Source organism: Xiphias gladius, chromosome 1, assembly GCF_016859285.1.
Source record: "Xiphias gladius isolate SHS-SW01 ecotype Sanya breed wild chromosome 1, ASM1685928v1, whole genome shotgun sequence".
NCBI classification, from domain to species: Eukaryota; Metazoa; Chordata; class Actinopteri; order Istiophoriformes; family Xiphiidae; genus Xiphias; species Xiphias gladius.
This window is the reverse complement of record NC_053400.1, coordinates 26,457,424-26,473,775: the sequence shown is the minus strand read 5'-3', so window position 1 is coordinate 26,473,775 and position 16,352 is coordinate 26,457,424. Positions and strand designations below refer to the sequence as shown.

Below are 16,352 nucleotides of genomic sequence, written 5' to 3'. Positions count from 1 at the left end.
TCTTCAATCACTTCCAGACTTTCATCAAACTTTTGAGAATCATTGGAGCTACTAACCTTTACAGGACTGTCAAAGAGGCCATTGAGCTTGACAAAGCTTCCAGTGGAGTCAGAGCAGGATGGTGCAGACTCTGCATCCTTGTTGACATGTCTTGGTTTACGGAGAAATGAGTCTCGATAGCAGAAAACAATCAAACCAGCCAGGAGAGCACCCATGAGAAAAGCAGCAAACACGCAGGTGATGAGGATGTTCATGTGGACCATCTGGTTAGTCTCACCTGCCTGGATATCCCACACACCTACAAAACATTGAGACATTGGTTAACCCCCTGGTAACAAGAGTCCAAGTGCTCAGTGAAGCGTCCTTCCCCTTTCAACAGCTGAAATGTGCATGTTTGTGTGTGAATACAACCATGCATGAGTTTCTGTTTTTACACCTCTCCCCATACAAGGTAGCCAGTCACCCACAACCAAATTATCTAAATGTTGACACATCCCTATAAATCGAAACCCAGATGAAGAAGAAATATGGTGAAAATTGGCAGAAGCTGTTAGGTACCCATTTCCATTTCACCATCTATAAGAAGTCGTGCTGTTAGTTCAGAAGGGCTGTGCGAGACTTAAGACTTAGTGTTGCCTTAATCCACGTTCCGCTACAGGCTTTTTGTCATGCATTTAACTGGTACCAAAGGGTTAGGGGTGCACTCTTATCTGAGATAGAGAACCAAATCAGTCTTTTCGCACAAGAGATCATCCAGCAGGAAGTTGGTCATAGTAAAGAGAAGCAGTGTTTGCCTTCCAGGTGTTGAGATAGCTGCTGCTCTACTGGAAGTTTGTTAGTAACCACAGACATTGAAAGAGTTAGTCATCTACCGTGCGGCCACAATAGTGATGTGGCAGAGTAGGCCCAGTCAATGATCTACCAGCCAGGGTAAACTATTACTATGTCTAGAGTTAAAAAAAAACTATACTGGCAGAGACGGACGCTAAATCAAAACAAGAGATTTTTAAGAAACAATATGAAAACAGTGAATGTAAGATTTAATGATTAGCAAACTGGGAATAAATAATTTAAAATAAAGAAATAAAGAACATAGGAAAATTACAACTTAAAAGAAGGAAAACAGTAGTAACATAAAAATATGCATAGCAACATAAATTATGTATGAAATTGTCTATTTGAAAAAGGAAGACGAAAGTAAAATCTGCCATGTCATCTAATAAAAACCCTAAATAGTTGCCATTTTGTGCATGTGTGGCTTTGCATATGTAAGCCTACATGTAGATTCACATTTGTGTGGCTTAGTGACAGTTGTGGGCAGCTATCAGATCAGGCTCAATGCAGCATGCTGGCTGCCTCCCTGCGGGCCTTACCCTCTTGGCCCCCTGGGATAGAGTCTAAAGAATGGGAGGTGGCTGGGTCATCCTGCAGCACAAAGCCTGAGCCGTAGAGCTCTGGACCAGGCCCAGAACTGGGGCTTTGAGTGGGTATGAGTACTGGGGGGTGTATGGGCCCACTGGGCTGGACAGTGACTGGCGCTGATGAAAACTCCATGTCTGTGGTGACAAACAAACTGTTAACAAACTTTGCAGACGTGGGTGAAGCATACTGTTATCGTCCCATTTAGTAGGCATATGAAATGTGTAATTTTTAAGGTTAGTGTCCAAACAAATAATAAATAAACCTTATCATAGTTAAACTTTAACAAAATGTTGTGTTTTCACATTCACAGACCAATGAAAGTACATTTTTGTTTAGACAATTTGGATGGGGAAAAAAGAGAGGATACTGAGGATCAAAGAGGAGTTGGTACACAACAGTAAGGATGCCAAAGGATGGTAGTTGGGCATGCAAGAGGTAGGACGAAGTGATGAGTGAAAAGGAGGAAGTGAATCTGTGCTGAAATAGAGCACTGATGTCGCCCCGAGGATCTGTCATTTGTGACGATGAAAATGAAGCAGGTGACACTAGCATTCAGGAGGTGTTGGGTAAGAAAAGATGAATGGTGGCAGTGGCGGAAAGACAGGGTTGGAGATGCTGAACTCAAAGAAAGAAACCATTTGAGTAAAAGATCAAACTAACCAGAGGTAGGGTCGCCAAATGATTTGTAATCTGGCGCTGAAGTAGTGCCCAAAAACGCTAAAAGAATTAAAAGCACAAGAAATCAGTATAAGGGAATTCAGAAATAAAAACTAAAAAATAATAAAGTCCCTAAGAGACACTAAGAGTGCAGTTTACTGGGATTAATAATAAAGATATAAAGCACTCTCTAACAGTGTCCTTTTCTCACTGGAGGCCCTCTGGTTCTTATCAATACTGAGGTTCAGCCTGGGTCATGTTTAGTTGGTACAAACGAAGGGGCAGACATTTTCAAGTAAAATCAGTAAAGGCACATTTTCTGGCCAACAGCTATCTTAAGACCTCTACCATTTGCACCAGCTGAGCATGACCCTTGATTGTACATGTCCATGTTTCTGCCTAGTAGGCAGCATTAGTTACAGGTGGCCATGTACTGTATGTAGATGTGTGTGTTAATACTGCACATAGACTTATGTAGGGGCAAGTTACTGGAGTGGTTACTGGTGTGAGTGTGCAGACTCATGGTGTGTGTGGAGATGAGTTTGTGTTTCATTTGCGTACATGTGTGTGTCAATGTGTGTGTATCTCTGTGTGTGTATGTATGTGTCTTAGGATAGATGGCATGGCATGGAGATGAGATTCGTACCGTGACAGTCTCCAAGGTGGGCTGTGTTCCCAAATTCAACGTCCTGCTCATATCCAGTTCTGAAAGAGAGAGAAAATGAGACCGATAAACAGAGAGATTAATCAAAAAACTGCAAAAAATGCTTTTTATCTCATTTTCTCATCTGTAATATTTTTACTCCATATTGCAGGTGGGGCCTGAACTTACAAAACACCAGGCTGTATCCTCTCACAGGCTCCATGAGGTTTCCAGCCACAATAAGGATCCCTTGATGCAATACAGGACCTGGGGTACACAAAAACATGTACACACACACACACACACACACACACACACACACACACACACACACACACACACACACACACACACACCATCAGAACACCAGGTTTAATCATTCTGGCAAGTGCAATGTAATCATTTGTGACTGACTGAACATTAACCACAAGGCATAAGGGGAACCTGTTATCAATCCCTTTATGACATTTACTGAAGTCACACTAAAGTCACAAACCTATGACCGGTTGCACCAATCACATTTTAACCCCCACCGTGCGCATTAGCACATCACTTACTTGTGGCAGGAGGAATGCCTTTCACAGCGACTCAGGGGAATACGGATGACACAGCTTGAAAAGGCAACATACAGGCTGTGTTTGTCTTTGTCCACGTGCAGCGAGAGGACACGCTTGTCATCCTCACGGTTAGAAAGGCACCTGGAAAGGGAAAAGAGAAACATGATCAGAGGTTTATCAGATAAATCTGTCTATTGTTCAGTCTCAGCAGACTTAGTCACTTGTTAAGTGGAGAGGTCAGATAAAGCATTTTTTACCATTAGGACCGTAAAAAACTGTAAAAACAATAGGACTTTAACCTCTGACACGCGGCAGCGTGCATTTTCACATCTATGAAAGCAAAAATAAATAAATAAATAGAATAAAAACAATCACACATGCACTGTGATTAGACAGGAAGCAAACAAACACTGACATCTGTGCCAGGAAGCTTCACTTTAAGATTTGCTGACTCCGTAGCCAGCAGACAGACAGGAAAGAGAAAAAGAGAACAGAGGCAGACAGAGAGAGGGTGAAAAGCACTTGTATCCCTACTTGGCCCTGTTGAAGACATCTATCTCCTCCAGCAACAGGCTGTCATTCAGGGACAGGGAGGTGGTCTTGGCCAAAACCTTGAGGACAACACCCGACTCAGCCCCGATAAACACCACTGTGTAGTTCTTGTGGGGTCCTGCTTCATTGTCCACAGCCAGCGCGGTCAGCCTGTACCTTTACACACAGCAGAGAGGCATGTGTTACTCATTAATTGCATTGATGACTGAAAGTTTACATCAAAATCTTAGTCAGATTCTTAGTCATGTTTACTTATTCTTATTCAGATTACAACTTTTACACTATTTTATTTCAGCAAAGTTCCTGTAGAGCTGCTTGTGGTTACAAACTGATACAAAGGGGGGAAATTAGGCAAATTTTGTTAAACGAAAAAGGGCCTTTGTAGGAAAATATGCTTGTATTCCTCAAAGTAAGGCATTCAGAAAAAAAAATCAGTTCCAAAACTCAGGTGTTGCACTGGCACTGGCATAGACACCCATTTCTCCATTTACCTGACACGTGTCTTGGTGAACCAAGGCTCATCCCCAATGGAAGGCACGGCTGTATCCATGAGGGGGTGGGACTTGATGAACTGCAGGGTATCATCCGGGAATTCGATGGAGTTCTTAAAGGATGCAGCTGGACCGTGACCTGCACAGCACCCGGGTCTAGGATGGAGGGTGCACACACGCACAGGGCAAAAGGTCAAAGATCAGCCCATACGATCACACACCAGAGAGTAATAATAATGTGTATGGAAATGGAGGGAAAGTGCAACAAGAGGGTGCGGGAGAGGAGCAGGTGCTTACTAGGATCACAAAAAGACCTCAGCTGGAAACATAAAATATACATATGCATGGTTATACTCCATCAATGATTTATCGGGGTAATGAGGTGCTTGGTGGACTTTGTGTTTTTGACATAGGGCAGAGCTACAAATATACGTGCTGACTGTAAACAGGTTAAATATGCAACATGTCTAATTATACCAAATTAATTATTTAATAATCAGCAGATGGTGAATGTGTGTGCTGGGACAAAGCTAATAACCTGGTCTCTTACTAGTGGAAAAGATTTGATTTCATTGGGCTTAACCTGGACAAAGAAGGTTTAAAAAAAGGGGAAAGATGACATGGGGCAAACAGCTGCTTAGTCAAGTGCCACCTGGTCAAAGGAAGACAAAGAGAGCCCTGTTTAACATCTGAATTTATAGATTAAGACTCTTCTCTAAATTGGTGGGGTATTTTTTGCCTTCTTGGCTCTGGATGCTTTTAGAGGGTTTGGAAGTAGGACATAGTCCTTACCGAGGTTTGGGCAGCTTCTCCTCTGGATATGGAGTCCACACAGAGTCGGGAGTCTTCTGCTCTTTGAATCGACCCCAGAATACTTTCTCTATGTCGGCCATGGAAAAGGCACACACTGCTGACCCAGGGATACTGTGGAGAAGAATACGAATGTAATGTCCATGTTTGACTTCTAAATTTCTTATTTCTGTCCTCTGCATTGGTTCATCCAACAACTAACAGCAGCCATGGCTCACCTGTTCATCTGCGTGGTAAACACACCCACCACCGAGGGAACTCCGTTGATGTTAATTATATCAGTGATGGACTGAAGCACATCAAAGTAGAAGAAGGACTCTCCTGGCACAGAGCAGTTCAGCCTCGCCTTCACAAAAGATGTCCAGTGTTTCTCCAGCACCCGCTGTGACCCACCAACGTCATTCTTACAGATCCGGGCCACACGAGAATACACAACCTGCGAGGAGCAGGGGTTTAAGAGAGGACAGAAGCGGGTGGAAGAGGAAGGCAGCTGAGTGAACGTCACTAAAAACACTTCAACACACTGAATAATGAATCTCTCCATCCTGTAGCAACTCAGCACAGACGACTTAACAAACACACACTCTCATTTTTAACTTTGTGTGTGGAGATTGTTCCCCCTGACTGGAGCAAACAGTTGAAAAACAAACACATCTAATGTCCTTGACTGGCCTAATGGAGCACCATGTGAATGTGTATTTGATTGCACATCTTACCAAGGCATAGAGTATAAATGAAGTGTGTGAAGCAGTTGGCTTAGACAGTTTCAATAATTTACCAGTGCAAACCTCCATCAGAGGCCAGGTGTCATCCCAGCATTAGTAGGGTTGAAATATTTATTAGCTGGTGGCTGATGGAGGATGCTGGCTTTCTGCAGTTCGGCCGGACCAGCTCAGGGATGAGGCATGGTCAAATCTGAAGTTGGCCCCGAACATTGCACATCCTAATGCCTTCAGCATGTATGTGTGTGTCGTAGGGAGAGAAAAACACACTCTGTGTGCAATCTATGGGTGAGAAATCCTCTCACTGTGTAATGGTTTTACATTAGCAGAACATTCCCAGCAAACATTGGCTGTTTTTTTCTCATGTATTCTAATGCGACATACTGTCATTGCCTGCATGGACCCCATTACTACTAGGGCCATTTGTGGCAGAAATGAATGCACTGAAGGTGGTGTAAGCTTTTTTTTTTATTTTTTATAAAGGCCTGCATCCCGTATCTGTGTGGAAAATGTTCAATAAAGCATTATAAATGGCAAGTGCAATGTCTTACCTTGCCCAGATTGCTGTGCTCCACTGCAATCTCGCGGTAGAAAAAATACACATAATTCCCATACTCTGCTGCGTGCAGGAAATGAGGTTCTGAGGGAGAGACAGAGGAAGAGTTGAAATATATTTCTGCACCGTCACCACCACTGTGCATGTTGAATATTTCAGGGATTTGTACAAGGCTGTATATGACTGGGGGTGACCTAGATTGCCTGGGAGAGAACAGGCCATATCCCCACGGAGCTTCGCAAGGGGGGAGAGCTCTGTATCACTCCAAAAACTGCTCTGACAGCAACGTACATACATACGTGGTGGCAAGTAGACGTGTATCTTAGTGGCAGGTGGACGTGTATCTCTAGGAAAGCAAGGTGAGAGAGAAATACAGATTGAGTGAGATGAAGAGGCATCCGCTTACCTTTCAGCCATTTGGAGTCATATTTGATAGTCCTCAAGGCTGATCCATCACCCATACTGCGATAGATGACGGAATCACTCGCCTGGAAGTCAGCTACAGTGGCAGAATAGAGCTTCCCTTCTAAAAACAAAACAAGGAGCACAGTCACCTAAAACTAGGATACACTGCTCTTTGGTGCTTTGTTGTTTCTCGTCTTTTATAAGGCTTAATTGGCTGAGTTGTTATCGCTGCAGGCACAGTTTTACTGTGGCAAAAACACAGAGGTGATAATGAGGGCATAAGTATGAACACATTACTTCTTCTTCAGCAACACTGTGTGTGGGTGGATGTGTGTTTGACCCTCACCAGCGAAAAGGGCAACGTTGGTTTGCTTGGAGTCAAATGGGCACCGTGCCAGTCCGTTGATCTCTTCTCCATCCAACTCTAGGTTATCCAGCTGAAGGAACACAACAGTCACCCAAACATTAAAGTCTGTTACCCAAATTACTTTAAGGACATTTTCACAAAAGTAGCCCAGATTTTGTGTGTGTGTGTGTGTGCGTGTGTCCGTGCGTGTGCGCCTTTGTGCACATCTGGGTATGCAACCTTTAACTTATGAAAATGCCATGGCAGGCTCTGGCACAGGACACTGACCCTGTAGTATCTGCACATCGGGTTGAAACCGTTGGTACCACAGATGAATACCAGGTCATCGTTTCTGGGAACCAGTACTTTGATGAAGTTGTGGCACTCGTCCTGAAAACAGACAGATGACATTGCATAGCGTTTTGAGAGGCAGCCAGCTTCTCAGCTCACAGTCTCTGCCCGTGTGGTGGAACATAAAACAAAACGTATGAGGTGAATTATTTTTTTAGACGTACTCTGTGTTTTCCCTTGACGGCACACATCTCTCTGTCAGCTTGGCCCGATCGCCATGTTAGCTTCTGTAAAAAGCAATATGGAGCATTAGACACTTGCACAGCACACTAAATACACACATACGCTTCCACAGGCACACTCACACACAGTCCTCCCTTTTCCACTCTCTCATTTTACCACCTGTCCAGTTTGTGATGAATGGCTCTGTATTTTTCTATAGAGCCCTTTTAGTGTTTGTGGATTGAGAGAGCAGCTTGTGGAGAGAATCTTACCCGGTAAGGAATGATCTCATTTCTGTAGGATTCTCTCAGACTGACTAGGTACACCTGATCTCTGTGGACAGACGACAACACAACACACAACTCAGTGACACAGCACAGCCAGGAATACTCTTATATGAAATATAATCAGGGGTCATCATTTTCAGTTTTTCTGTTTTGAAAATAAAAATCTGAGGAACTTTCAACACATTCTCTATATGGTTTGGCCATTTCTAGTTTTTCTTTACATTCTTAGAGGAACTGGTGCATAATCAGCAGCTCATTTGCATGGTTTTATTAATTACTGAGAAATACGGTTTCAGCTTCATCTGGCAGTGGGAAAAAACACAGATTTTTGGTTTGTGGTAATATAAAATATAAGTGAAATTAGTTTAAAGCAATCTTTTCCTTTTTGAAAACTCTGTCAAAACTAGTAAAAACTTAAAATGATGAGACTGAAATTTAACTTGTTCGAATTTCTGCATTATTGCAGAGTTAATACATAGTGAATTTTGTGATTTATACAACTGGCTGTTACATGAAAACCTGAATATCCTCTTTGCTATACCATTTTTCATGACAAACACCAATGGGGATCAAATTTTTATCGAGAGAAGAACATTTTGCTTCACTCTCAGTCAACACATGTAACTACCCAAAACTGGCAATAGGAGGGATCCACCTGACAACAGTGATACATGTGGCGGTGATTGCAGGGGCTCCAGAGCTGGGAGTTTTATACTGTAGATGTCAGAGTGATTTCCTGCTACAATATTAGTGCTGGCAGTCAGATTAATCTCAGTACCCATAAATAACAAAAAGACATGTAAAGATGCCAAGAAATCCCTGACGGAGCGTCAGGTCGGGATGATAGACACCTTTCCTGGATCAATACTGGCCATATACATCAGATGCAGGACTAGAAGCCAAAGATCCAATAACACTAAGAGCTTTTTACCCCCCCTTATGCCACTGTTTACCTGCCAAGGAGTGACTAAGTATATTGGTGTGGGGGATGTGTGAAAGAGAAAGAGAGAGAGAAAGAGATAGTGTGTATGTGTGTGTGTGTGTGTTGAGTTTACCTGCCAGCGATGAACAGGGTGTCCTGTATCTTTGTCATCAGCTGAAAGTCAAGGCGATGCTGTGACTCGTTGCCAGAGGGCCTGCCTCTGAACACAGGGTACCTCCGTGAAACTGTGAAGACATCACACACACACTGTTGATGCGAATCTCGTGGTAGAAGCGGACGCTCTTGCACAGAAAAGCCACACTCACGCTACATGGAACTCAGCTGTACTGATTAGACATGCTGTGTATGTGCTTTACACAAGCCCTCCTGTAATTATTAGTAATGCTACAGTACAAATATCTCCTGTATATTCTGTACATAATTATATCCGTGTCATTACTTTGTGTTTGTGCGTGAGATAATGGCTGCCTATGTCAGCACATCTCTCTGTTCTTCCTGCACATTACAGAGATGAAGATGAAATCCACTTAATGCTACAACTGCCCGTACACATTGATTTTATTACTATGGATACTGAATGCTAGTGTCTGAACTGCTGACATGACTAGAAGTAGGAGGCTGCCGGTATTTGTCTTCCTTCCCTGTGTATTACGCCTAACAACACAGCAACTTGTGTGAGGAAAAAGCGCATATAAAGGATAGTTGTTGAGTTTTTCAGTGATGTTGCAGTAATCGCAATCTCTGCGCGCGTACTCACAGTGTGCGTCAACGACATCGAGGGGTATGGTGTCCTCGGGGAAGCTGACTGCGAGGAGAGTGCGCGAAGCTGTCAGCAGCAGCAGCAGCTCACTGAGCAGAAGCGCAGCTCTCTGGCCCATGGCTGCTCACAGACGACACTTCCTGTTTCACACTAGTGGAGTCGTTACCTGTAAACACACACAAAATGCATCCTTTTGTTGCTTAACATGTAATACATTTCATGTTATATTTCACCTACTGCTGCAAACTCCAGTCTTATGAGCCAATTCCAAACCCTTTGTTAAACTTAAAACAATGAAAAAAGTATGATTTCCGCAGTGAAGAATTCCTTTTTTTGTTTTCTAAGCCAATAAAATACAAACCTAATGCTCACATAATGCCTTCTGCGGCTTATTGATGACTGAGCTTTCAGTGGCAGTGCTTGGCGTTTCCCCCTCTACCTCTCCCTTGCATCTGCTGTCTGAGGGAAGGTCAGCCAACAGACCGGTGGGGTGTCTTGGTGTGTGTGTTGGATGGAGCGGAAGTCCACTCTGTTAGAAACGTGGCAGTCCTGCTGTCTCTGTACATCTGTGCCTCAATTGGTTTGTACTGGGCCAGGCTCAACACTAATCAGCACATTGCAACTTCATCACCATCACTCGTGTAGCCTCTGCTCTGACCTTAGCTGACTTCTATTAGCGCTCTGTTGGCTGTTATTGCTCCAGCCTCTCTTTGGGGATGGTGTGCTTTAATGCAATGATTCACTCATCTTTGTGTTAGGAGGACCTAGTCGCGCAGTTGTTTTGACACAGTAATCATTTTTGTGGATAATAGTTTGTACAATATTCTGATTGTAGACATGATACACCAACAACGACATTGGTAATAATTTATTGTGGGAGTGGCAGGGGTTCAATGTGTATGTTAGTGTGTGGAAAAGTGCTTTAGAGACAGACTGTGTCTGTGCATATTAATGATCGGTGTACGTTCAAATATTTATAAGGCAAACAAATTATTCATGCAGGCAAAGCCTGAACGGATATAAACAATTTACCGGGAGACGTCACACAGGCAGAGGGATGGATTAGCTGGGAGCACACTGGGAAACACTAACACACACATACACAGGGCTTCACATACATAATCACTCTTTCAAATGGTGTAGTGCAAAGACTGACGCGTGTGTGTGCGCACCAACACACACACAGTATTGACTAATTTTTCAATTAGCCCCAAAGTACACCTGCTCCAGTGCTGTCTGTGAGCCCTGCCTGCCAAGCCATTAGTGCTTTGATTGATCCACACAGGAAGCATGGCAGATCAGTGGCCAGCAAAGGCAATCTCTTGTGGACTTTACCACATTACTGTATCCATGTGAGAACTCTGTAGCTCAAAATCTGGTCGATTTCATCTTCTCATAGGCTGGACATTTTTGAAGAACCTCTGGCTTTAAAAGTATTTCCAAACTCTTAGTTTAAAACACTAAATTAGCCATAATACACATGGTCGTCAAGTAAAAAATCAGGCATTGTGAGGTGTTTACCTGACAGCAACCATATACATAAGCATGTCAGCCAGTGTATGTGGATTACATAACATATGAACTGGCCAGACAGCCTTTATCCCTACATGCTGATATAAAGCGTGCAGCGTTTTTACCGGACACTAATAACCCAATTTAGCTCTGAACAGTTACTGTATGATGATGTTTCAGAAAAAAGGATGGAAGTGGTGGTGAGATGGAATCAGAGTAATGCCGGTGTGTTTTAGTCATCAACGGCATGTAATCATGGCTATTCAGTATTCTGCGGGATACTGGGGCCTTTGAAAAAGCAATGTCATTATGACTGAGTAATGCAAGGCCTGGATAAGACGGCACTTCATCTCAATTAGTCCACTTAATAGTTAAATTATGGGTTTGATGTTTTGAAAAAATAAAAAGATTGTATGAGGGCCAAAAGATCTCTTTCTCTTTCAATAACTACAAACATCAATGATGCTGGAGCAGTCGCTATACTCTAATCTAGATACAAATGAATCTCTGGACACAAACGATCTACAGATCTATGCACACATGCTCCCAGATCTATACAGAAAAACAACTGTCATCAGCTTAATCTAAACAAGAAGTGATGTTACGGCTCTGCAAAGAGAGACAGTGGTGTTCCTTAAAAGCATTGCAGCAATTTTTTTACTACCTGGTTCAGACGCTCTCACACAAAGAAATGTGCTGTTTTATAACCCGAGCAATAAATTGCGGAGTTTGTAGGAGAAGGCTGGGACAGGAATAGATACCTAATGCACAACAATAGAAAAAAAACGAGGAGCTATGAAAGGTAAATAAACCCAGCTTGCATTTCAATTCTATAGTGCTATCATACAGGCTGCAGGCTGTGCTTCTAGCCCAAACGTGGCTATGTTCACAGGTAAATCATTTCCTTGGTTGTCAGACTTTAGAGTCCTGCTCTATATCGCCTCTTCACACACATCCAGAGCACTTTTTCCTGCCATTTTCCCTCACTAAACAATTCCGGAGAAAAACACTCCAACCAGAGGCAGAAGCTCGGCTCCCTTCGCTCATGATCCCTTGCATGGTAATAGCCGTACTGCAGAGGCGAAGGGTTTCCTCAGAAACTTTAATGTAAAACAGAAACAGAAGACATTCAGAGGTCAGCAATCTAAAATTACTCCTCAATCTCTAGTGAGCCCAGCATGTTTTCTATTGACTATTTGCGCTCTCTAGTTCCTGCCCTCCAGTATGTGTGTGACTGTGTGTGTGGGCGTGTGTGTGTGTGTGTGTGTGTGTGTGTGCATGCACACGTAGGCCTCAACAAGCCCAGAAACGCTGGGCTTGTCACGCAACTCAGTGCCATTCAGCCTTGCCTCACTCTACCTCTGTTATTACAGGCTTTTCAATGTCCTACAACCACGCACTTTCCCTGCTGATGTTGTTGGCTCGGGTCCATGGTGTTAAACACGGGGAGGGGAGAGGGGGAGGAGGTCTGGCGGAATAGTATTTCTACCGATGGTGGGTGTAGGGGTCTGCAGCCCAAATCTAGTAGTTTCAGCTGAAGATTTAGTGCTTCAAGCTTAAAATGACAGATTAACACATATTTTCCTTTCAGCTGTGCTTTCACTGGTGTATGTCAACCATAACCTCTTCTCAACTGTAACAGAGAATGGTTGTGTTTTTGCAGGGAAGTCCTATTGGGGGGAATTGAGGCTAATAAAAGGATGGCAAACAACAGTGGTGCGTGAGGTTTCGTAAATTGTGTGTGCGTGCGATGGGTGGATGTAAGCCCAGAGGAACAATGCCTGCTGCTTCAGGCTGCCTGACTCGTCTTCTTGCACCATACTGAGCTGTAAATTTAACAGCACAGGAAATCAGATAGCCAGGGAGTTCCGTTTCAGGCATTTCTCTCTTCACACTTGGTGTACGTGTGTCTAAATCCATGTGTAAGTATGCGTGCCTGTCCGTGTCCAAAACTGGATATGTCCTATAACATGGTTGTCTCGGCTCTCAGCTGTGGCTCTGAGAAAGTAATCAAGATGCAGCCACACAGGACAGTGAGTCAGCCAGATGATTAGAGCAGCCACTACACGGGTCCAGAAATGATTACTACTTCTTTTCCCACTTCAGTAATAACCACTACCCTAAAGGACCATTTCTGAGGGGCTTGGTTGGACTTGTTGCTTCAGAGGTTTGGCAGGAGGAGAGGGCTTTGCCACCCTAAACCGTGCTTCCCTCCCTTTCTTCTCTACCTTGGCGAGAGGAAGAGTGAAACAGGAGAAAGGCTGTTCCCAGCAGTAGTTCTGCAATAGTAGAGCACAAAGGGGCAGAGCTGCAGGTGTGACCAAGAAACAAAAGGGGCTTTGGGCAAGTCAACACAATAGAGCCCCACCCCCGGTCAGAGGGCCGACACGCAGGAGAGCTGTTCTGGGGCTCCTAAAAAGGGGGTTCTGAGGAATACAGCATACTACATAAACATCTTGAATCCAAATCCTGCACACGGGGTCAAACATTTATCAGTCAACCAAATGAGAATTGAACAATATGATTTCCATGCAGCAGTTTAGGGAAACAATGAGGCTGTAAAGGGTTAACACTGATCACTGTATGGTTTAATGGCAGTTGTTCCGGGGTTACAGCTGGCTGTAGTGGAGGTTAACGGTGGTCGTTTTGGTCACTGAGTTCTGACCCCATGGCCAGTGAGGCGAAGCGAGACACACCAGCCAGCTGTGCTGTCAACGAACCCATAACTGGTTCTGATGTTTGACCTGGCTGGAGTCTGGTGCTCCTGCCAATATTAAGTGTGTGGTTTCAGTAACTAAGCTGGGCTTCTCCTATCCCTGTGGCAGAGCTCAGACACTCCAGATTTTCAAGGAAATGCACGCATCTGGTGTATGTTTTGAAACAAATTGACCATGTCTTTCTTTTTGTAAAGGGACTGTACTGGTTTGAGGGAGTAGTGCCTATAAAATTGTGACCCCAGGAAAACAAAAATTTAATAAGAGGGTCCACTTTTACCTTGCCCTTGCTTAAATTAATTTAGCACACCAGGTGAGTCTATTTTGACAATTTAAGAATGAGCTCATTTGGTCTGTCTCTTTTGTGCACATGTACTTCATTTGTCCGATTTTCTTAAATAATGAGATACCACAGAACAAACCCTAAAATTGCTGTAACTCTCACACTTAAATCCCTCCATATTAAACAAATTGACCAGTCTGATGATCCCTCTTTCTTATTATTCTTCTGTTTCTTTTCCTTCATTCGCTGGTAATTTTTTTCAAGTTTTGCTTGGGAGATCTTCCGCTCCTCTTTTGCGCACACAATCCACGCAGCAGCCTGGGCTCTAATGCTGGCATTGTGCGGACCGGGGCGTAAAGGCATTCAAGTTTTATCCGTGGTAAATCTTTTCAGACCCCTTTAGTCCACATGTAGGACTAATACAAAAGACAACAAAGACGCGGGGGGATAGCGATGGAGTGACAACAGTGATGGGGCTGCGTTTAACTGCCTCCACAGCACTTAATGCATGCACAGGGCTGGGCTTCCGTGCAGCTCTGCCTCCAAAGCGGTTACGAGCGCTTCTCCAATGTGTTATACAATATAAGAGTATCATAATGAATTTCGGAAAACATTAAATAGGACGAAAGCGCCATGGAAATGAGTAGTCAACAACCTTTGAGTCAAACTGCCCATACTACCCGCCTGTTATTGTATAATACTGCGTTTGCCAGCATGGTCCGTCCGATAATGTGCAGGTTCTATTTATGTCAAGTTGGTTTTTGTGAAGCCGAATTGCGGAAGACACTTTAATTCGTGACTTCAATCATTTAACTCTACTCGGAACAATTCACAATAGAGATGAGCTATTGTAACAGAAACTGTGGCAAAAAGGGACACTTGTGTGCCTAGCGACTACAATGGCGTGGCTCTGATTTCACTGTTGGTCAGTCATCATCTATATTAAGCACATCTCTCTTTTAAAGAAATTGCTACATTCTACTTTGAAATGTTTATAGATTCAGTTCACAAAGTGGCTCTCCGGATGGAATAGAAGCCAGTAGTGATATGCCCTTTCTCAATCCCAGATCGATCTTGGTTGTACAACTCAGGGGGGTGTACCCCTAAAAATGCTCTGTATCGATAATTAAAAATCACCGAGGGCACCTACCTTGAGTATCCGAATTCACGCACGAATTGGGCAATCCGACTGAATGTCATACTCCTTTGGTAATCCATTTAAGAGAAAACACCCAGCGAGGAATATTCCTGTTATTTAACGCTCCATCCGGACCCCACGTCTCCCTTTTATCCAGTTGCGCACAGATCTCAGCTCCGCTCGCCACATAAAGAGCATTTTGATACTGCCTGCTCTGTCTCCGTCCCCGGGCCCCTGCGCTCCGATGACTGATCTTCAAAGCTCTGCCACGACCGCACGGCCCCCTCCCTCACACGCCAATACACCGGCCCCCCTTCCACTACTATTAACTTTGGAAACCAGAGGGAAAAGGCACAAACATTAACGACATGTTATCCCGAGTGCGCCGCGCTGCCGACTTTGTGTACAATCCCTGATTTAAAATAATAGCGGGCGTGTGGACTGACGGACGCTCCATTACAGCACATATGCACCGGAGTAAACAATTACTACATCTGCGCCCAACTCTTTTTTTCTGCGCTTGTTCGTCCTAACAGACGACGCTCGCGTAACTTTGGACTCAATCATGCAATAAATTGGTTTAATGGTGCGATGCAGAACTTATACGGCCCGATAAAGATTTCAACGGGACGTGAGTAGATAAATTAGATTTGGTGGATTCCCTCTTGCTCCTCTATATTAGCGGCGGAGAGGCGCTTCCGAGCTGGACAGATAAATGTTGCCAGTCTTAAGAGGAATGAATGAATAGTATATTGGACCGGAGCATAAGTAAAAAAAAAAAAGTCCTGAACTATTTCTGTCCTGTAACCATCAGTTTTGCAGAGCAGCGTAGCGACGTGGTCAGAAGAAATATTTTGTTTTCCCAGAAAAAGACTTCTCCTGTCTAGTTTTCCCCTCGACTTTCACTGCGTAATGCGGCGCAGCAAAGTATATCCACGTTGCTGCAAGGAACTCACCTCATCTGAATAGCTTATTTTGTATCCTTTTTGTTGCCGTAATCCAAGAAAATATTGTGCGCGTAGTGAATCAACTTCTCCTGGC

At 43.8% G+C, this 16,352-nt stretch overlaps 1 protein-coding gene and 1 long non-coding RNA gene across 7 annotated transcripts in view; one reads left to right on the top strand and one right to left on the bottom strand.

Moving 5' to 3' along the window:
* LOC120793405 overlaps positions 1-5,449 on the top strand; it is a 23,053-nt gene extending 17,604 nt beyond the window's left edge. The window contains exons 2-3 of the long non-coding RNA XR_005707974.1: positions 2,895-2,994; positions 5,337-5,449. This is a non-coding gene — a long non-coding RNA (uncharacterized LOC120793405). The remainder of the gene's footprint in view (positions 1-2,894; positions 2,995-5,336) is intronic.
* sema6dl (sema domain, transmembrane domain (TM), and cytoplasmic domain, (semaphorin) 6D, like) overlaps positions 1-16,352 on the bottom strand; it is a 20,284-nt gene extending 3,932 nt beyond the window's left edge. The window contains exons 1-18 of one of the 6 annotated variants that reach the window (XM_040133400.1): positions 16,268-16,352; positions 9,662-9,830; positions 9,017-9,128; positions 7,947-8,007; positions 7,677-7,739; positions 7,450-7,551; positions 7,162-7,252; positions 6,817-6,936; positions 6,406-6,494; positions 5,351-5,568; positions 5,115-5,246; positions 4,323-4,478; positions 3,814-3,987; positions 3,280-3,420; positions 2,912-2,989; positions 2,726-2,784; positions 2,083-2,139; positions 57-298 (exon numbers count right to left, since the gene is read on the bottom strand). In XM_040133400.1, the coding sequence (XP_039989334.1) occupies positions 57-298; positions 2,083-2,139; positions 2,726-2,784; positions 2,912-2,989; positions 3,280-3,420; positions 3,814-3,987; positions 4,323-4,478; positions 5,115-5,246; positions 5,351-5,568; positions 6,406-6,494; positions 6,817-6,936; positions 7,162-7,252; positions 7,450-7,551; positions 7,677-7,739; positions 7,947-8,007; positions 9,017-9,128; positions 9,662-9,782 (2,016 nt within the window). In that variant the 5' untranslated portion in view covers positions 9,783-9,830; positions 16,268-16,352. Of the gene's footprint in view, positions 1-56; positions 299-1,244; positions 1,557-2,082; positions 2,140-2,725; positions 2,785-2,911; positions 2,990-3,279; positions 3,421-3,813; positions 3,988-4,322; positions 4,479-5,114; positions 5,247-5,350; positions 5,569-6,405; positions 6,495-6,816; positions 6,937-7,161; positions 7,253-7,449; positions 7,552-7,676; positions 7,740-7,946; positions 8,008-9,016; positions 9,129-9,661; positions 9,831-15,323; positions 15,406-16,267 lie in introns of those variants that run through there. The other 5 variants (XM_040133409.1, XM_040133444.1, XM_040133434.1 and 2 more) reach the window with 5 other exon arrangements.